At 44.6% G+C, this 22,802-nt stretch overlaps 1 protein-coding gene across 1 annotated transcript in view; it reads right to left on the bottom strand.

Annotated features, from left to right (window-relative positions):
• Window positions 1–2,654: 2,654 nt before the first annotated feature.
• The window catches only part of T265_07614 (hypothetical protein), a gene marked incomplete at both ends in the record, with an annotated part of 65,320 nt that continues 45,172 nt past the window's right edge, over window positions 2,655–22,802 (bottom strand). Inside the window, 5 exons of the mRNA XM_009173178.1 lie at window positions 2,655–3,455; window positions 6,225–6,316; window positions 9,834–9,961; window positions 17,305–17,489; window positions 19,684–19,872. Of these exons, the coding sequence (XP_009171442.1) occupies window positions 3,300–3,455; window positions 6,225–6,316; window positions 9,834–9,961; window positions 17,305–17,489; window positions 19,684–19,872 (750 nt within the window). The remainder of the gene's footprint in view (window positions 3,456–6,224; window positions 6,317–9,833; window positions 9,962–17,304; window positions 17,490–19,683; window positions 19,873–22,802) is intronic.

The following is a 22,802-nucleotide window of genomic DNA, read 5'->3' as shown; positions in this document are numbered from 1 at the left end:
GGAAATTGCTCTATTTTCATCAACACTTTGTGTGTATGCATTGGTCACATAAATTAATCCATATCACGGAAGCAGATGATTAACTTTCTCATCTTTAGTTGTATTTTCACTAGCTCCAGCAGGAACTCCCGATTTTTGTGGCAAGCGATCAAAACTGAAGGGAAAAAAATGAACAGATGCGTACAGAATCATGATTCCGCTGCAAATGAATCAATACATAGTCATTATTATTACACTGGGCAGTATAAACTTGTGGCCTGGCTTCAGTGAATAGAAGCGAGAGATGTTTTGGGGCTCACTGCATTACAACTTAGTTCTCGATATTTGACCATTTGATATGTTTTCATCAGTCTAAGCCTAGAATTAATGATTCCCCTTCTTATATATTATTATTATTATTATTATTATTATTATTATTATTATTATTATTATTATTATTATATTCCTTCAAACAGAGAAGGTAGTTGGAGTCACTTCGCCGCGATTGGATTTTAGAGATGAGTGGTTCCGTAATCTAGACACATCCGGATTTCAAGGCTTGTTGGACGGCCATTTGTAACAGAATGTTTACTGGACGTGCTGTGTTACGATGAAGCTAGCCTTTGACTTCGTCCCTCAAATCGAAGTTTTTCAACGGATTGTCATCTTGCTTCATTTCATTCTATCCAACTATTCTCCATATTCAAGACATTTATACTGATACCCACTTTTTGGCCGAAGCCGTCTGCTCGTATAACGGTTAGTTCACAGTTATCCGAGTTTCATTACAGCACTCCAGTGGAGCTCTGTTCCTCAATAAAACGATAGAACATTTCATTCTTCTTTCTGTAGAGAGATCCCACTGTCGCCCAGGGATGCTACTACCCATGTGTACGAGTCTTGTGTGGTCTGCCAATTGAAGCTTCTGGTTAGCGTCTCTGTTTTATTCGGATTAACGCAGTCAGCTATTTATATCAAGCAATGTAGCATGTATCTTGCATTTACTGGACCGCCTAAAGAGGTGTACCAGGACGAATGAGATCGGTAACGTGTACAAGCGCAGACTCGCCCTTGATATCTGTACACGATCCAAGGCTTGAAGCAGTTTACCGGCTTATTTTTTATACAAAAGTTGCTCCATGTGGGGACAATACCGTTGCAACTCTTTCGTGAAGAGTAATTGCAGAAAGGAATGGTCTTTACACGCGTTATTCTCTCGCCGCATTGATATTATTTGTGGTGCTTAGCATTAACCCGATAAGTGATAGTATTTACTGGTCCGCAGTTTTGTACCAGACATGGTGCGACACGAACCGGATCACTGGCAAAAACAATAAGGACATACAGATCTGTTTTTAAATGTAGTCGACTTTCTGACAAATTTCCACGTGGTGGATCATTTACCCAAAAGTTCAGAAGGGCCAGAACGTGTTCCATATTCGCTGGCTGCTTGAAAGAGGGACTCAGCAAAAAAATCTTCAGCCGCCCAAGTGGTTAAAGCGCGAATTTATTGACCGAAAGGCCCGTGGTTCGAAACCGACCCTTGCCTCGACTTCCCGTCTAGGCTTGGGCAACCTGGCAGTATCCCAGCCCTCGTGCAACCTTCGGGTGGCATGGCAATTAGGCACCAACGTCTTATGTTGGTCACTTTCCTTGATCGGAAAGCTACTCTCGACTCATTCGAGGTTAGCGACTTCTCGCGACCAAGTGTTCCAAACTTGTATACATTTTGAGGGTACTGTACGCGAATTCCTGTGGGCCCGTACGACAACAGGCTTTCGCCCAAGTTTACTACCAATGGTATTAGACAAGGCTGCCTTCTCATCGCTCACGTTCAAATTTGTTATCGATGTGCTACTGGAGATCTCTGCGTGCTTCCAAAAACATCGGGGATCAAAATTTTTCCAAGAGCGTTCGCTCAGACGTTGGGTTTGCGAACTATATTAATCTTCTTGGTTCCGATCCATCAACAGTGCAAACCATTCTTAATAAGCTAAATAATTTCGCCGTGTGATTTGGTATGTGCTTCACACCTGTAAAATGTGGAGCGCTGATACAAAACTGGGTGGGATAAAGCCCAAACTTCATGCTTGCAGGCGAGCCAGTCGATGTGGTAGATAAATTTGTTTACCTGGGCAGCTGCATAAGTTCCGGTGGACTGCCTTAAGATGAGACTACAATTCGAATCGGGAACGCCAGGAAAACTTTTACCAGTTTGTCTGTCAATGCTAGAGTTTACATTGGGTAGTGCCATTCAGAAACGTGGCCTCAACGCGCAAACGGTGTTGGAAATCCCCTAGTGTTTGGACAGCGATTTTTCGCAGCTCTCACCGGTCTTATGGAAGCACCGGATTGGCAATGCAGGTGATTTTTGGGCACACTCAGCTTCAAACGTTGCATATCGCGTGGCAGAGGATAGACTGCCGCGCAGAATTTTTTTCGCCCAGCCCTGTGATGAGTGGAAGCGACCATGGACAGTGTATAATCTGGCGCGCAGCCGACGAAATTTCGTGGGGCCGTGTACGTTAACTACGCACACATGTTCCCGGCTAGAAATAGCGACCACCGGTTGGAATGTAATCCGAACAAACGCTACTAAGTAGTGGACAAATAAGCGAACACGCGATGCTGCTTGGGACCAAGTTTTCTAGTAACGTAGGGATCGTTTATTGAATCCGCCGTGTTTTGTGTCCAGGCAAACAAAACTCAATCTCGAGGTAGTTGGTTGTTCTCCTAACTAAACGGATGGAAGGATGTGTTCACACGAAGTGGTGCTCATCCTTTTATTGGTAAAAAAAACGCGACTATGCCCAGATTACACAAAATTTATCCTATATGTCAATCATAGTTTTCTCAACCATAAGTGTTTATTGCAGTGATTTGTGACAAATGAACAAACAGCCATTTAGAAAAAACAACTGAAGTCAGTGCTATTCAAGCAAAGAATAGGTAAGAAACTGTGGAGTCTGTGAGATTTGGGTCGGATTCAATTAGGACTCGACCGAAGTATTGAATTAAGCCCTGTACGGAGTGAAACAACGATCTCATAAAGTGGAATGAACTATTGGAATGAAATCGAAAGGTGAAGTGCGCTGTGCTCACAAAAGCATTTGTCTGATGTTGGTTGACAAAACGAATGGGTGAAAACATACATCCCTGCTCGGTGGGAAATTGAGAATCAAGGAGACGCAACAAATGGGATATCAAAATCTTCGTTAAAACAGTATAATGAATAAACCGCACCTGATACAGGCACTCAAACTGGCAATCCAGAGACACCCAAACAGAAAGACACATGAATAGCGGTAGTCCGCTGTGGACTAATGACCATTAAGCACGATTTTTGACATGTCTACGCCGATTGACTCCACTTCGAATCCGATACGCATCAGATCTTCGTGATTAAGTAGGACACGACCATCAAAAAGCCTCGGAGGTTTTTTCATGGATGTGAAAAACTTGTTATAGTCCATATGCTATGTGAATGTAAAGGAAAAGTGATCGCTAGTAAGAAAATATAGGGCTTGAGTGATACTTGAGCTTAAACGCTCTTAGTAATGGTAGTGGGAGGCGGAAATGGGGAAAGTTTGCACCGTTAATAAGAATGTGATCAAATTGGACAGCGATTCGGGTCGCCTGATTGACCAAATCACAGTCACCAAGTGTTCTGTACGGGTCATTTGGAGTCACTTGACATTTCGTGCCCCCATGTAGATGAGGAAACAAGCTCGGGTGGACAAAGGTTACGAAGCTTCTCATTAAAAGCATTCATGAGCCGTGGCCGTTACTAAACGATGGCTTTCTGAGCTACCAACACATTCGCTGTACAAAAGCCTAATCTGTTAAGCCAGACTAAAATCGACTGCTTTAGAGGAAATTCATATTGGACAGACATAGGTTAGCAGAGCTGATAAATTTGATGTGATACCTTGTGGTGCCACTTTCCCAACACGCAAAACGAGGCTACTTTGGATTAAACGGCCATGGACTCCAAAGGCACCTTCGCAGGCGTTATTAGCCAGGTAGACTATAGTCTCAGTTTAGTTGTGCGAAGACGGCAAAAAGAGATTGGCAAAAGACGCCCAAGAGCGAAGAATACCTGCATTAAACTGTTCTGGAAATTAACCCTTATATCTCCGTCCGCGATTGCCTTTTGGCCCTATTCAGAAATACCTTAATTAGTCCCTCGTAACAGCATTCTGGTTTAGCATGATAGCTACTATCATTTTCGGACCTATTGTGACAGTTCGACAATTCTATCAATGGATTTACGGAAACTGTGCGCATGATCGTTTCATACGTTTTGTCTAGCGCGTCAAACCCTCGTAACTGCCGTACTGGTCGACCCCACACATGTATATGTGCATGCGTGCGTGCGTGTTCGTGCACTTGATCACTTGCCCGCATTTGTCTCCTAGTCTGCTCGAATTGTTCGGATGATCATCGGAACCATTCCATGAGTCATGGGTGGGGCGATCGGCAACTCTAACTACCAGGTTTCGATTCCACTCATTAAGAATGGTATGCGTATGTTTACACTGCGTCGTGCCTACTGTTTATTTGATTACCTAATTCATTTTAACCTCACGAACACAACCAAAATAAAACAAAAGCAACAATCGTTCAGCTATAATGCCCTTTCGGTGCCTAGTTGTCATGCCACCTGAGGCAAGCATGGGGGATGAGACACTGCCCGGTTGCCCTGAAAATGATCATCAGATCAGTCGCGCTTTACTATTCGCAAACAGCTAGAGTCGAAAGTCGGATGCTCATTGTTAACTTGGGAGCTGATTAAGCTAGACGTATAAGGAACTGGATTTTAAGCATCTATTGAAAGTTAAACCATGCACTCTTGTGTAACAACTTAATGAGGGCTTCCCATAGAAGTCACATTTAGCCACATTTTAGGTGCTCCGAGTTTATACACTGCTATTTTTACTAAAAAGGTGACAGACGGTAGACAATAACATGCGGTCGCTGTTGGTGGATGAAAGTTTAGGTGACCAGTGTACAGAGAGTGTGAGGCCAATTTGCTTGAAATAGTGGCTCGCCATCGCGTCCAGATGGTTAAACACTTATTCTGTGGTAGGTACAAATGGAATTTGACGGATTGTTGGAGATCAGTCGCCATAGTGAAATAGCCACGGTAGACTAGTTTCACCAGATCTTTATGCATCAATAAAGTGAGAAAACCACGCCAATACCCAACATGTCCAAAAACGAGGCAATCAGTTTATGACTCAAGCTCGGGTTTCTGGATTCTGTAAAATAGTGTTGAAAATGACCTTTTATTGATTATTGCCTTCAAGTGATCAGAAGAGGGGAGCCTTTAGCATCAACAATCAGACTAAACTGTTCACCAAAATGTGCGTAGGCTGCTCAGTGTGTGTATGCACATCCTCACGAGGATTTAACATGCATCTGACCTCTCGACTTGTTTGACCACTTCATTGAAAACATTTTGAGGTCAAATCGTGCCAGCCAGCCTTCCTTCAGGTTACAGACCTTGAAACATGACTAACACGCGCTTCAGTCACTCGTTCCAACCCAACACTGTATGACCTCATATCATACCACCTTGCTGAACATTTCCATCTTGTACCATATCGAATCAAGGCGCTTGATAGATACCACGCAGAGCAAACTAGCCTACAGCAACATCGAGGGTAAAACGATATTCAGCACATGAAGTACATGATTTAAGGAACTGGATATCTGGTCTGATAGAGTGGTACATGGTCTTCAGTGAACTATGCAAATACAGTAGACAATGAGAAGCTTGTATATGGATACCAATGATGAATGGCGTATGTTAGTTTTTTAGCGAACAGTGCAGGTAAATAAGCTCACTGTTTTCAGTTGCAGTAATTGATGTGATCAAATGATTTGGTATGGTTGCCGCAGAAAGTTTCGTGGTACTCTAACGGTTAACAGACGTTAAATGGTTATCACAATAAACGAAGGGGGCGAAAATCCGACAAACAACAAGGGACAAGATAAGAATGTACAGGGCTGCAGCATGCGTTAGATCATGAAGCAACATAACAACCCAGCCCAACAACTCCACATGGGCAGATTCAAACTGACCTGCAATCCACTGTTCTGATGGCCTGTACACATGTTTCAAAATACTGAATAATGAAGGTTCTGGCTAGCGGCTTATGGAAAAGTATCCAAATACTCACTCGCCTTGGTTTTACATATTTCCACAACATACTGTATAGCGTAATGAATCAGTGACTTACCTTAAACTCCTCCCATTCGGTACATATAACAATTGCATAAGCACCTTTGACTGCCTCCAGAGCGGTTGAGCAAACAACCACTTGTTTATCGACTGGAAAAGGAACACATGTAAATAACTTGTATGTGACTGAATGTAGTAACATCGGTGCGTCGCCCATTCTGGAGTACCTACACCTAGGATCTGGTGAAAACCAAATCTTCTAACATCGATCAGCAGCCATTTCTTGTACTGCCTCCAGCCAAGAGGGAAGATCTCGCAGGTCTCAACCGGGACGGTTGACCATTTTCATTACATCTGCGTCAGCACTAATGTTGCTGCCCCTGGTGACAACGATTGTATCATTAATGATAATGAGCGGAAATCAGCCCGATAGACTGATACCGACGTCCATCAGTGAAGAAAAAACTTCAGTTATAACGCCCTTCCGGTACCTAGCTGCCATGCCGCCCAAAGGTGGCACGAAGGCTGCAATACCGCCAGGTGGCTCAAGCTTAGACAGCAGAGGTCAGGTTCGAACTACGGACCTTGTGGTCAGTAATTTCGCGCTCTAACCGATTGAGCCGTCTCGCCCCACAGCAGAGGCAAGGTCGAACTACGGACCTTGTGGTCAGTAATTTCGCGCTCTAACCGATTGAGCCGTCTCGCCCCCCACCCCATCAGTGGGGAAGACAGATTTCGTAATGGATTGCAATATAACAAATTGCTGCTGAGAAGAACAGACAGATCAAAGGAGGCGGGTGCAGTCTCGAAATCCAGGAGGTCATACGGAGTCGTACGTAGGCCGTTCTTTCAACGCCCAACGGGATATGAGTTTTGATCTGAGTTAAGAATTATCAATTTGTACGGGCATTTATCAGTCTGAACGCTGTTATTGGATTCGGTTGGGTAAGAAATTGGTCTCCTCAAAATGTGGATTGCTTTCAGCATGGTCACCAATAATGGTCTGGAATTCAACCGCAGTTGGTTCAGCGCAAGTAGTAACCAGGCTCTTGAGACCCCACCATGTGAGTTACGAATTTTCGAACCGATATCTGGTCTGTATGCGAAACAAGAAACCAACCTCTCACGGAACCGAGTACAATTCGTACAGTGGATTCACAATTTCGCGAAAAACGGGACCACCTAATGATTGAAGTAAGCCCATACTACCTTATATTCCAAGCTTCATACGAACCATCATCAGGCTATTAGTTTGAATCGATATCCACGTGGATGGGTTAATACGGATGCTGACAGGGTCATAGCACGATTGGATCTGCACATTAAATGACTTATAAAGGCGCGGGACCACTATTGTATACATTACTGTACACTAAACTTATTGACAACAGCCTCCAATAGGTTCGCTTTTCCAATTCTAGCCTGTTTTCTCTTGGAAACACTGAGATAAGCCCAACGGATTTCTAAAATGGAACCATTCCATTGAATTTCTTTTCACTTCTTTCAGGCATGAACAATTCTGGGTGGTTTCGCGCATAGGTGTTACCCGCCCACGGATTAGACTCTCCAAGGAAACTATAACGACGACCGGAGTAGCAACGGGACCGTTGTCGTCCCTCCTCCTTGGTCGCCTTGTGGTGGTTCGTGAAACACTGAGCTGTGAGCAGCAAGCCGGTTTACGGCATGGTTGTCATGCAGTTATGGTGTTATGTAGTCAAACTCCGTTAGGTCCTAGCACGTCATTCGACACAATGTTAGTAACTTTGGATTTCTAAGGCGCATGCAATTCGGTTGACCGGTTCAATCTCCCCAACACTCTCATCATGAAATAATGAAATAAATAATAATAAATTATTGATATTCTCAGATTTTCGGGAACGTCAGATCACAGGAAGAACCCTCTAAAAGCTTCTGTACACGAAGCGGTATCCAGGATGTCCAATATCCACTCTTGTTTAAGCTCGTGATTGATGACATATTGATACGAACGATGGAAGATCTTCAAGATTATGATGATCAAATAGCTGGTGACGAAATCTTTATCAATCTAGAATATGCAGACAACATCATTCTCGTCTTCGAAGAGGAGAAGGCGTACGGGATTTCGGATGAATTGACTAAAGTCATGTCATCCTTTGGCATGGTCCTTGCACCCGCACAGTGTAAGGTCATTGTCGTGGACATGCAGTCACTGGACACGCCACTTACGATCCAAGGGAGGCACTCGAAGTTCAAGGCTGTTTTAAGTATCTTGGAAGCTGTATTAGTTCTGATTGTACTGTGATGTATGAAGTTAATGCACGAAGCTGCGAGGCTCGGGTCGCGTTTACTAATTTAAGATACCTATGGCGTCAAATCAGCATATCCTTAAATCTCAACGGACGTGTGTATCCGGGTTGTTTTATTGTATGGGGGGAGACTTGGCTTGTTCGAGTGGCAGAACTGAGAAATCTTCAAATGCTAGACAACCATTGTCTAATAAACCATAGCTCATGTGGGTTGGTGTTGGCAAATCTGTAACGAAGCCATTAGACAGCGCGTACTCGGTTGTGCAACATGGACTTCAATCGGCACCAAAAGGTGTTGGTTTGGCCATGTATTGCGCATACCGATTCATCGTTTGCCGGAGAGTGCTGTTTTCCTTTGCTCAATTCGGAGTGGTGGAAGCAGGGAGATGGAGGTGTATGAAAGAGATTCCGGAAAGTCTGGGTGCCGTCGGTGCGACTCGCCTTCCAGGATGGGGACCGCGTGATTTCCACTGCACCAATTTGGAGACGCTGCAAGAAATGACTTCCAACCGATGTCAGTGGTGTTCTTGTTTGTTAGTATCTATCCAGAATGCCTGAAGGAGTGTCTAGAGCTGTAGGCAACTCGGAGTGATTAGAATGGGCTAGCATTGAGTTCCCTGTCTGTCTACTTTTACTGTTTTTCTCACAATAAGGCTTTCAAAATAAGTCATGGTTCTGAGGTAGCGAACCATGAATGCTGATGTCCTTGTCTCTAGCCCGATGGGACAACTCGAATTTTTGTCCCATCAATGGTTGAAACGGTGTTACTAGAACTGTCGCAATAACAGATAAATGCAGCACTAACAGGATCAGATGGAACAGCGACAGAAAGTGAAGCAGCATTATCAGCAACGTTTTTTGGAACACCATCAGACAGCACTTTTAGTCACTCACAGCAAAGCTTACCGCTCAGATTACACCATTTACAGCCGCAACTAAAACTGAAGGAAGCTCGATCAACCAGTACTCTCGAAACCGACTACGGGCTCTACCGCAGTTTTATGGAGTTCTAGCAGACTGACTTAGTTTTTGTAACCCGAATGTACCATATTCTTACATATGTGTGCCAAAATCGTTCAAACACGTTTCTCATTCGAACATGCTAACAGTTACTTTGTCGGCTCGGGTGAATGTATGAACATCGCCTGCTTACGGAGTTCACAGCGAGCACATGTCAATCGGATGCATCAAAGTTTTTGAGCTGTTGTAAGCTGGAAAATGATTTTGTCGAATACGTTTTACGCGGAGACTAGGAATACTGTGCACGATGACAGCTGTTTGAGGCTAGTGCAAGATGGCCACGCCTAGATGTAAAAATTGCCAAATAATTGAATAACAATCCAAGCAACGAGGGTTAACAACAAAGAAGGGAAACCTACCAACGTCTGCATGTTGCAAGGAAAGCAGGTCACTTCTAATTTGGTGTGGCAGTGCTTTGGGATCATAAATTGCTACTATGGCCCTTTCCTCAAGCAGCGAATTGCACACAAGTATAGCTTGACTTTCCCTGAATAAAAAGCGAGAAAGAAAAACTCTGGTGTCATCATTGAAATAAAGATGATGAATTTGAAAAAAAACCTATCTCTAAGGTTGCAGATTGGAGTTGATTGCGAAATACCTAAACGTACCAATGGTTCCAGCTGTGTTCTCCTGGAAAGTACTTATCAGTCTATGGATTTTTGAGGTGACGGCGGTTTTTTCCTTAGACAAATGAGGCCTGTGAAGGCGGTTTCTAAAATTGTAGGCGAATTGGATAAATTAACTCCTTCAACGAAGTAACGAATTTCGCGGTACCGACTTTTTCGCGGATCCCATCGGAGAAACCCACGTGAGTCATATTTCCACGTTTCAAAAATGGTAGATTCAAATCCCAAGAAGAAACATTGAAAGGACAGAGTGCTCAGCATTCATTTGGGGCGTACGTACGTGCCGGTACGTGATACACGAACATTTCAAATAACAAGTTAGATGGCCTCCTCCTACACCAATTTTAGCAGAGATCAGCGGACCGGAATGGGGTGTGGACAGTGTCCAATTTTGAGGAGACACCTGGATCGAAATGTTTGAACTCCCCGTCCTTTAAAGGAGTTGGCGAAGCACGTACACGTATCAACGAAGTGCACTCATTGGTAAATCGCACATGTTCAATATATTCGTCAACTGAATGTGCTGCACGGTCACCTCATGCTTTAGATGGCACAGTATTCGAGACGCTTGAAACAACAGGCTACTCTTAAGGTTGCCGAAAAATTCAGAAAACTACTACAATTTTGAAAATGAGTGTATTCCACCAATTACCATTTTATGTTCATGAATATGAGGCTGGTGAAAACTCGGGGACTACACTTTCTTGATGAGCTCCAAGGAGGGCGAAGCAAACGAAAGGAACAGCACCTTCCAGTGTGTTGTTTGTCGACAAGCGCACTCAGTGGTTACAGGCTACCGGACAACAAAGTCAAAACTACATTTGTGTAGTTTTATTAAGTAAACATCTGGAGGTGTCCTCCTGAGCTTTCCTGGACGTTCTTTTGTGCATCTTACATTAATGAACAAACACCGTAAAACAGTTCAAGCTTCCAAATTAACATTTAATCAGACATAGGAAATGCGTTTTAAACTACCTGATCGGATACTATCCATCCATTCTATCAGTGGCACACACCATGACACACCTCTCCCTTCAAAATTTCACAGGCATGCCACCGATGGTCGGTCCCCCTCAATCAGGTCAGCCAGTCAGCTGCCGGTTAATTAAGTACATTCTTTGGCACATCGTGCCACCTCTGAAACTGGCTCCCATTCACTCGTCTAGACCCCTGACTATCTTGATGATCGACAACGTCAAAAAGTCTGCCACCGATCGCACAGATTCCGCGATCCGAGTCCAGTCCTTCCAGGATTCGGGTGATCTCTCCACTTGCCCTTCGTGCCCATGGAGAATAACCGGGACTTCCTACCTCCAGCCTTCCGTTTAATCAATTCGTGAACAGCTATCCTCCTTTTTCATCTAAAATTAGGCATGTAGTCGGCCACAACCCGACCTCCTGATCAACCTAGAGGCCGTAAATCAACATGAATTGTGAACTTCCTGTGTTTGACTGGTTCGAAGCATGGTGTGTCAACTGCACCACCGGCAGGTGCACATCCCAATCACCTTTGGCCAACAGCCATTCCTTGATACTCCTGTTGTTGTGTCCCTTCACGCCATTTGTCTCCTAGTGGTGGAGTGATGCCCTTAGACGCAAGATACTGCCTCAAAACTAATAAATTCGTTTTGTTAACAATTTATCTTGTAGACCGAAACCTTGTTTTCACTATTTTAGCCTTATATTGATATCCTATTAGACTGTTCGCTCTTTTTCAATCCATATGCTCAAGGTCGTTTGTCTTCTCGCTTCCGCTGTGTCTGACAAGTCTGACTGATACATCGGCAGAAACCATTATAACTGGCGACGGGAACACAACTCGAAAGTAAACATCCGGCGGAGGATTTGAAAGTAATCCATCAACAGTAACAAACGCAGTTCAAACAGTCGCAATAGCGATAATATCTTCTCTAACTCAAGCTATCGGTCTTCAGACATCATTTCTATCTCAAAGTGGCAGTTCATAATACTTAGGCGATCACAGCAACTTTTACCGAACTTCTCTGCGAAACAGCACCTGGTCGCACATTCGATACACGGTACAACCAATGAAAAGATACTTTTCAGAATGAGTTTACTGAGAAAGGTGATGCGTGGAAATCCCGTTTCTTCGTCCGAAAACCAGGAACTCTCGAGCATGACTGGTTCACGAACTTTATTCTCTCCAAACGTATGAAGGATTTAAACTTTGCACAAATATGGGAACAACTCCGTGAAATTTTTGGTGAGCAGCATTCACTTTTTAACGATTGATGCAACTGTCTCCAATTGGCCGAGCACGATGCCGATGATTAAGTCACTTTTGCCGGTAGAAAATTCCAATTATAGTTGCCTACAGAGGATCAGTCCAAGTGTCCAATTTTCGTTGCTGGTCTTTGGTCCCACATGAATTAGATATTCACAATCGATTACTTCTCAATCTTGAGACCGAAAACGACATAAAATTTTTGGGAGCAGCATTCACTTTTTAACGATTGATGCAACTGTCTCCAATTGGCCGAGCACGATGCCGATGATTAAGTCACTTTTGCCGGTAGAAAATTCCAATTATAGTTGCCTACAGAGGATCAGTCCAAGTGTCCAATTTTCGTTGCTGGTCTTTGGTCCCACATGAATTAGATATTCACAATCGATTACTTCTCAATCTTGAGACCGAAAACGACATACCGTGAAAGTAATCACCACCGAATGTCAACGTTCGCGCAAGCTGAAACACTATACCGCAATGCTACAGATGTCACGACTTACTGATTCCACTGGTGCCATAGCACTGATGTGAATCGCTGTTACATATGATGAAAAAAGCCAACATCGTGCTGGTCCTTTAGTGAGTGACATTGTGGACGATTTTGTCCATTCAAGCACTAGTGTCATCGGTGTGGCCACAAGTAAGGTTTCTGCCGTATCCAGAAATCTACAGTACCGAAAACCCAAAACAGCATCAGCAGTTCAATCAGCAACACAGTCAAAAGGCAGCCGCATCAGAGACGTCCGCAGTCCAGATCTGTGTTTGCTATACTCCAAGTCCCGAAGAAAATAGCTTACAGTTTTCAAAAATAACATCCCAATCTGTCGGCACAGATTCAGATATTACATTGATCTCACGTTCCAGTTGAGAGTTAATAGGGAAACCTGTTGTTTCATTCACGAATCATCGGACCCAAAGTGCATCTGGAAATACCCTACTACGGACTGGCAAGTTAGCCTGTATCTTTCAACAATGTGCATTTCTTAACTAACGCACTCATGACCATATTCGACGATGTCTTCCAAGATGGTCTTGGATGCTGCACCAAAAATAAGACAAGCCTCAAGCTCCAACCAGATCCCATTGACCACGCTGATAGATTATCAAGACTCATCGATTCTCAACGTCACCAACCCGAAGATACTATTGTCGCCTCAATAACGGTGAACACAGAGGTTAACGCTACTACAAGTGCACTTCCAACTACTCCTGTCATGGCTCGCAACACCAGCGATCATGAACCGTTACTCCATTTCCACCGCACACATTGGCCTTCAGTATGTTCCGATCGACAGCTTCAGCCGTCCCACCAAAGTCGATCCCCACTTTCCGAAGTCGATGGCAAAGTGGAAACATTTGTGGACACTTTCAAATGTGTGCTCTCAAAACTCAAAGGGGAGGGGATCCCACCAGAAATCATCGAGACATTTCTGTTGAGTTACACGGCGACACCAAACGTTAGCGCTCCAAAGTCCCCGGCGGAGGTACTTATGAACCGAAAGATCCGTTTACCCGTTGACGTCCTCCATCTAACACTACAGTCGCCAACCGGTAGAAACACAAATATAGAAGTTCAGTTCAACGGACATCACGGTGCTGTAAATAACATATATATACCTGGCCAATCTGTGTTAGCAAAAACCTATCACGGTGGCATGGAAAAGTGGACACAAGGTATGATTGTGTTCTGTTTATGAGGTAAACGTAGACTCCTCCATCTGAGTCTGTAGTGCCAATCGGCTACGCTCTGCCTCTCTTCCAGTGACAGTTACACTCGATCCTGATTTTCCACATGAGATTCTTCCCGATACGTTTGAATTGTCTCGAAAGCATGAATCACCGAGCCGACGGTTGAAACAGAAATTTCAAAACGTTGCGCACCTACAAGAGGGACGGATCGAATACGAAAGCCCGTCAGAACGATTCAACCTAAACCACAACAGCAGCCTTACGAGCAACTACTTCAAAGTAGGGTTGCTGGGAGGACTGCCTCCAGGAGAACAAATACACTTTGCTGACACTTTGTCTTGTAGACTGAAACCTTGCTTCCCACATTTCATTGATATCCTATAGGACTGTTAGCTATTTTTATATTCTGGTTCATTTGAATCCATATCACCATATGCTTCGGTTATTTCCACTACAACCTCCTCAAGTTCGTTTGTCCTCTCGATTCCAGTGTAACTGATATGCCAGTAGAGACCATGACATATATCAAGCCACTGTGAACAACTCCCAAACTTTTCACTCTTCGAGCCCGGTTGCTGACCCGTTGGCGTCACCTTTGGTGCCACGTAGTTCGCCACAGTGTGGTGCATCAACGCCCAGCTGATTGTAATCGGCTCCAAAACGCTCCAAAAACACTTCGAACCCACACGCATTAGAAAATGGAAGTCAGTCCCACACGACCACAGCAATGACGGACTATAAGATGAAAGGCGATATAGGAGAGCCTTACCGAACACCACTACATGTAGTGAACTCAGGCGAGAGTTTACCGTTAACGTCCGCGCACCCATTGAAGCTGGCTCACAGCGCTTTAAGGAGAGCCAAGAATTTACGGAGGGTACCGTTGCTCAATAGGCGGTCCCTGTAGAACCTGACGGTTTATACAGTCAAGGGCAGCTTTCGAAGAAAGAAGGATCACTGCTGTTCGTAACTGTAAACAGTGTTGCTGCTCCAGAATCTAGCGGAGGATGAAAACGTGCATCGTCTATTTGTATTCAGTCAGCAATTCAAGGATGAGACCAGAGGCCGCACCTACCAGGCCAATCTCACGATGGTTTTCACACACAGCTCGTGAACCCGTTTCAAATACAGGGATTACTGTCGATACGCCCCGTTCTGCGGGCTGTTTATATTGGCTGCATATCAAGCCAGTAAGTTTTACAGCATGGATAATCAGGGTTTCTCTGGCTTCATTGAAAAGGCACAAGCCTTCTGGTCTTGGTGCAGTCTCACTTGTTAGAAGGGACAGATCACATTCTATCCCCTCTTCTGACGGGGGATCAAAGTTTACAATTCATTCAACTGTTTGCAATGTCTACAGGGGTTGTGTTGCAGGGGGCGGGCTTAGCTGTTCTTCAAAGTGTTCGGCCAATCTTTCCTGTCGTTGTTTTCGCGAGTGTATTGGTGAACTGGTTTTCCACTTACCTTTTCACGGATTCGCGTCCTTTGGGCCAGTCATTCGTAGTAATTGGTACTTGGTACGGGTGTTTCCAGTGGCATAAGCCTTCTCCGTCTTCCGAGATTTCGCTGTCCATCAAATTTCTCGGTCTTTCCCTAGAACCTTCAATATTTGGAGTATGATCGATCTGTGTGTACCCTCGAACTCGTTNGAGTATGATCATCTGTGTGTACCCTCGAACTCGTTGCCTGTTGTCATGGTTCACCTGACACCAACCAGGACCAGCGACCTCGACTTTATACAGTGGTCATTTGATCGCATCCCAGAAGTCGGACGGACAACACTGAACGACGCTAGCGTAGCTCCCTTAGCATTTCGCCACGACTCATTCACGTCCTCGTTACATGTTGCTTTGCTGCAAAGAGTAGTATGGTAGTTCCCGAAGATGGATTGGTATGCTTATTGCTGACCTGCGAGGCCCTGAAGAAAAGTTACCTGTCATGCATGCTCGCACTGCGGAGCGATCGGAATCACGTTGTGTGCCACAGATTCAGTTGGGTACCTAGGTTGATTTGCGTTTGGTGGTTGCCGGGTACCGTAGTGTGCGCGTTTATGCTGAGATATTCTTGCTAGTTAGAAGCCAATGGTCAGCATGCACCTCAAATGAACGGCCGGTGAGCATCGGATCCTATGTGACCACCCACATGTAACCGATTTCGGCATCCATATCGCCCACAGGGATGACAATGTCAGTGCTTCTTGTCTGACAAATGAGCCAGGGTAAATCTCAACAGAAAGTATCCTGCTCAGCGAATTAACTACAGTCCGTAGGGGCATGTGCCAGAACTACAAAGAGGCGCAGCTTTTTACGTCGATTGCGTTCGATTGAGCTAGAAAACCGAACGGTGTTAACAGGGTTGTTCACTTGAATTTAATCCGGCAATGTGCGTTCAGCTATGAGGCTGAGTGCGACCTGAACGCCTTATATTCCTGAAGCGATCGCTTTAATATCACTGTATACATGGAGGGCGAAATGTGAAAAATCGGAGTCCGTCCTTGACGAGTTGAGATGAATGACCATGCTCGAGTAGCGTATGCGTGTTTCGGAGTATTACTTTTGTGTTCTATACATTACAGTTGTGTGCATGAATTTCAACAAATGGCCATCTATCCGGAAAATCTTTGGAAAGTTCACTATCGGCCTAGTTTTTGGGTTCACCAGAATGAATCAGTCAGTGAAATATCACCGAACTTATTTCATAATCGAATGCGAAATTGCATGCATCTAAGTCAAATACTCACTCGCAACCTAAGACAGTATCACCAGCAGAATCGAACGAATACTACGTTTACGATTCTCGTCAATTAGATGCACTACATAAAGGTCGCGTCGTTCCACTTGGAAGTATAATCAATACAGGCAGTCACACTAACCGACAAGACCATTTGATTGACATTCAACACTGACCTAGTGTGCTAATCTGAAGACGTCTTACTGAGTAATTCCCTGGTTGCCTTAAAAGCTAGCCAACTTCGGGACCTGCTCACTTGGCCTGATGAAGCCTTTGCGTTTAAAGCGGAACGTTGCTCAGTTAAAAACTATCGTTTGTTCGCTGAGCCCTTTTGGAACGATGATTTCTCAATCGGTTCCACACTTTTTCCCATTGATTGGAAACTGAAATAAAATGTTTCGAACGCGTCGAGATCTCCTGATAGCTTAAAGATTTTCAAAACTGTTTCTACTTGGATGCAAGCGGAATGGAATGATGATCAGGCTCCAGAAACGTGTACCGAACGGGGCGGAAGGAGAAGACATACAAGTCACTGACCTTGTGTCGTGTGTGTCCGCCTTGAACGAGAAACCGAAAATTGCTATTCGTTTACCGGTCAGGGTGTTGTTGAACTTGGAAATGATTTGACGACAGAATCGACTGTGTTGGAATTCATTCATTTGTAGGACGGAATACCAGTAAGAAGCGACCTCATTGAGATTGAGACATTCGCTTATGTAAACCTGGAATAGAAAACGATGAAGTGGAATGTTGGTACTGAGAGAAACGAGCACCCGTACACTAATAACAAAAGGCAAAACGATTGTTAACAAGATTGGGCCATAATCAAATCAGCGAGTGCCATATGGCGCAACCAATACTGTTTCGTCAGCCTTCAGTTAATGAAACGCTCTGAGACGGTCCGGAGGCAAAGCTGTATCATCCGTGAGGATTTTATCCCCTGGTAACTAGCATCCCAAGAGGTACAGTTGTTGCCATCTTTCTGAGAGAAAGGACAAGTTGGAAAATGCCAACTTGAAAAAGGCGCAAGGCTGTCGCCCAAGAACTGACGAGGTCAGCTGGTACAGTCAAACTGACAAGTTTGATTCTCCTTAGAAGCTACTGCGTACTCTACGTTCTGCATAGTACTAGGGGTCATTCTAATGTCTTAATCCCTGAACTCTAGGGTTATGTCAACCAATCCACCTAATGTGTTACCACTTTGAGATAGGTAACTTGGATGGGTTACGCAGAATAAGCCGCTTATTTTCAGTTTTAACACGTGAAAGAATAGAGAGGACTAATTTGGAAGACCAAGTTCATCGTTGCGGATGAACTCTAACGTGGGCTACGTGGCACACAGTGGGACCTTGCAAAATAATCAAGGGGAGAGGAAGCTGGTTGCCATTACACCTGTTGAAAGCAGTCGAGTCGGTTTGTGGTAAAAAAAAGTAATCTATTGGACAAAATGCCGTTCTCGGTCACAAGCAAACTGCCTCCCTGGTTGGAAAATTCCAAAACACTTATTCTTTAAAACGGATGCATAGACAGTGAACACTGCCACTATCATGGATAACAATATAGCATTCATCAAATGCTTAACAAAATGAATGAACTGAGTTGAACCATATGCCACTGCTTCTTACAGTCTACTGTGCAGAACCACAGAAATTCGTCCGGGTTGCACATCAGACAGAGGAAAGAGGGCGGAAACTCTTACTGTTATTTCGCAAAATATTTATAAACAATATTTTTACTTGGATGCATTTGTTATAGATTTGGATGCTACACGGTGGCATCTTCATAGTGTGTCGTTCCAACAACCCATTCATACTACTATGCCATATCTCTTAGGTACGCTTGTAGGACTTACATAAGTACGTGGAAACAGTGCTCGGTGACAGATTCAATTTCTCGTGGATCATCCATTCACACAACCCAATTTCCGCATGAGGTTATTCTTAACTTTACCCAAACTTAGATACCCATGAAGAGGGTGCACCACTGGAGGTAAACCCATCTGATAAGCATCGCTCGTTCATCCATTCATGAGCCTTAAGCGCTTTTCTGGAGGCCATTTGAAAGTGTAAATGTAGGGCTGTGGTCTTGAATGAGGTTGGTGGTCCAAAAATAAGGTCGTCGACTGAGTGGCTTTATTCTAATTTTGTACCGTTGGAACACGCCTCCTACAACAAATCAGGTCTATGACTTTCTGTCTGCAAGCTAAAAGTATATCATAGTGTGAATTCACATTACAAATTTGACGTAGAGTGGGAAAAGTACAGCACCTTTGTCGGTTGACACCAAAATACATATTCATATATTCAAATGCGGAAAACTTGCAGATATTAGTCCAATAAGAACACGACTGTTCTACTTAACTCAGTGCAAGGACATGCGGATACGTTGAGTTGCTTACATGGGGACACCGTTTAGTGGGGTAAAGACAGACAAAACCTGGTTCTTTTCATAATCAGAACATCTGATGAAAAACACTTTTGACGAACTCGAGTGCAGCAATGGTGTAGTCAAAAATATCTTGCATGCGTTAAAGGATCATACCCACTAACTTATTTGACGGCCACGCTTGACACAAATGAGATGAAAGACTACAATAATAATGGTATCCAAACTGGACAATACAGCCAGTCTGATGACTGTGAGAAAACGATGCCATGCTGTCGTTTCGTCAAAATAAAGGTGAGCGATGCAGAGACAGTTTAACCAATGCAACTATTTCAGCAGCCCTCTGGAAAATGATCTCCAGGTGCCTGTTACATTGGTCCAATGAGATCGATTAAGTATGCTCCCATTTGGAAAGCGCGATTTTAATTATCGCCCAACCTCGGCCCTAAATTAGGTAACTGCTTCATCCAAATTGCGTTGTAAGCAATCGGGTTTTGCATTAGACCCTCGTAGAAGACTACAGAAACTTACCAAATTTAGTATATCCTTGCGGAAACAACTTCCACCGAAGCCAAGACTGGCTTTGAGAAAGTGCGGGCCGATTCGGCTATCTGATCCGATGGCTCGAGCAACATCTCGAATGTCAGCCCCAGTCTTTTCGCATATGGCAGAAATTGCGTTGATACTGCTAATGCGCTGGGCAAGAAAGGCATTGGCGGCCTACAGTGGACAAGAACGGTGTTTGCTAGATATATACCATGAACAACATCAATATCATTGATAGTTAGGATAAAAAATTAAGGTGCACTGGATTAAAAGAACACCGAATGAGGATGCCAAGTTACACGCATGTCCTATGAGTATTCAAAACAACTCACCGGGGTCCTGAGTTTGATTCGATGACGTTTAATGATCATTTTATTTGAAAATGAGGTTGTTTTACTTCAATATGGAAAGAACTTCATGAGTACCCTGGATCGCAAATGCCGGCACTTGACCACAGCCAGTGAGATCCGCAGGACATATAATCCAATTTTGTTCCTACCGATGGACATCGAAGACAGATTGTTCACGGCCTAACTGGCCTCAATAAGACATATATTCAAACAATTCAAGAAGTATTTTGTTCTGGCAATTAGTGGGAAGCATATTCTCAAAAGATTGTAAAATGGGCAAGATGACCAGAAATCGGTGGAAACCACATATTTCTCATGGTTAATGCCCACAGATGCAACACTCATGGACTAAGGATAATGCTCCAAAGAGAATATAGTTGAAAAAATTATGATGCCCCACTGAGTATGGATGGAATCAAGAGCCACTTGGGTGTCACTCGCTCGAAGATTATCGTCCACATGCAATCAGAATGTTCGAATTCGCAGTCTAATAACCTGAGTGATTGCCAGCTACAAAAGGTGACAAGCGTACGCCAGCAGAGAACGTGGAAGAAAAAGGGAGAAGTCAATAAGAGTGCAAACCTGGATGAATCGGATATACCAGTGGTAAGACATGAAAACAACCCGTTTATGTTTGTCTAATTGGGAAAGTGACACGGCGAACTCCGAAAGGTCTCTAAAATCCTCGTGCTCAGGTCTCTCCGATTAAAAACCTTATTGACCCCGAATATTTAGACATACATAGACACTCTTAGGCAGAATCCCGCCCCGAAACCACATACCAGTCGCGGTTTGTCACTTTTATGCCCAAAAAGCCTAGTCCAGACGCCCTCACGGAGAGACTAGACCACACCGTGGTGTACTTCAGCGAGCCATTGGGCTATACGCTAGGGAGGGTATGTGCACCACTCGCAGTCTCCCATGCAAGGTTGGTCTACGGTCAGAGGCCTGAGAAACCCGGCCTCCTGGACCTCCATCTTCTAGGTTGGAATATGTGCGGCAACATGTTCTGTAAAAATAGTAGTGCACTCGAGTTCTACCCAAACACCGAAGTCCCGCGGTCAGGGTTTTGAGCTAAGGGCTTTAGTTGAGCACTCGAATCGTCCTCCTGTTTAGGTACGGGCGCCCTGCCAGTGTCCTAGCCCAAACACAAACATGAGTTGCACATATCCAAACAAACTCATGCCACATCGGCTATCGGGTGGTGCCATGAGCCGAACCGCCTTACTTGCTGCATACACCAGAAAGGTTAAGCGAAAACAGGCAATTGCTGACCCCCTTCTTTCTCTTTCAGATACTTTTTCTCCTCCTCTTCCCACACCATTATTAACTCCAACCTTGTAGGCCCGGCAGTTAAGACTGACGTCTCCGTTCGTCCTGCATCGGTTTTGCAAGCAACAGCTGCACGTCATCGGGCGCCGACATTCTTAGGCATCTCGAAGTAAATCTTCAAGCCTTGACGACCAGTCCATCCGGCCACCTTCAATGCCCGCACTCTAAAGCAAACAGGTCAACAAGCTGCTCTTGCTTACATTGGACTTACTTGGCACCGATGTGTGCTGTGTATCAGGAACAAGAATTCGATTCAATATGCAAGCACAGGGGTTGGAATAACCCCAACCACCACTCTCCACACTTCCGGCTGCACACCTCTGGCGACCCAGAGGCTGCTGCGGTAAGGTGTGCAGGGGTTGGTATCGTCATAAGTCACCGGGCGGAAGGACCTTCCTTGACTAGATACCCGTTGACAGACGCCTCTATGCGCATTGTCTGGCAAAATCTGTGAAGGATTTCCACAAGCGCACAGTTGATTGATGTCTGTTTGTCGTGTCTGCTTACGCCCCAAACAAGAGAAACGCTCACATCATCAAAGACACGTTTTATGACTCCCTTAATACCCTGTGGCGAACTAGACGTTCAGATATTGTTGTGGTTGTCAGAGATCCGAATGCAAAAGTGGCCAGGCTTCGCGCATCCGAGACTCAATTAGGAGGTCCACATGGACTGGACTCGATACGTATATACGATTGTTTCAGCTGTGTACTGAACGCAGGCTGTTGCTATCCAGTACTAACTCTCGAAACAACAAAAGGCGTTCGGCCATGGTGTCCAACAGCGTGCCGGCCACTCGTTCAAATTTCTCGCCCAGCAACACACTCAGCTGCAGCTTCTGCACGTCCGAGTTCAGTTACAACCCTAAACACTTCGAAGTCTGTTTTCAAACCCCGAAAGCCTGTCTACTTAGCCACTTTCAATGTTCGCACACTGAAGCGAGCAGGTCAACAGGTGGCTCTTGCGCGTACGCTGGATTCCCTCTGTATTGATGTATGTTGTCTGTCAGAAACAAGGATGCAGGACGCAAGTACTGTGATCGAACTGACTGCGCCCTCGCTCTCTTCCAGGTTCCGACTGCGCACTTCTGGTGATGCAGAGGCCGCTGCAGCTGGATATGCTGGGGTGGGTATTGTATTGAGCGAACGAGCGGAAGCGTCTCTGCTTGATTGGATACCCGTTGACAGTCACCTCTGTGCGGTTCGTTTGGCAACATCGGTGAGAGAATCTAGAGGAAGTGAGGTTCATCGCACCTTGTTTATTGTTTCTGCTTACACCCCAACTGACTGTAGCTCTGAATCTGCCAAGGACAGTTTCTATGACGCTCTAAGTGCCCATCTACAACAGGCTAAAAGCTCAGATATCGTTGTGGTTGCTGGTCATATGAACGCCCAGGTAGGTAGACTAAGCGCTGCTGAGGCC

The sequence above is a fragment of the Opisthorchis viverrini genome, assembly GCF_000715545.1.
Source record: "Opisthorchis viverrini unplaced genomic scaffold opera_v5_176, whole genome shotgun sequence".
Taxonomy (NCBI): domain Eukaryota; kingdom Metazoa; phylum Platyhelminthes; class Trematoda; order Opisthorchiida; family Opisthorchiidae; genus Opisthorchis; species Opisthorchis viverrini.
This window is presented reverse-complemented; position numbering and strand designations above follow the sequence as displayed.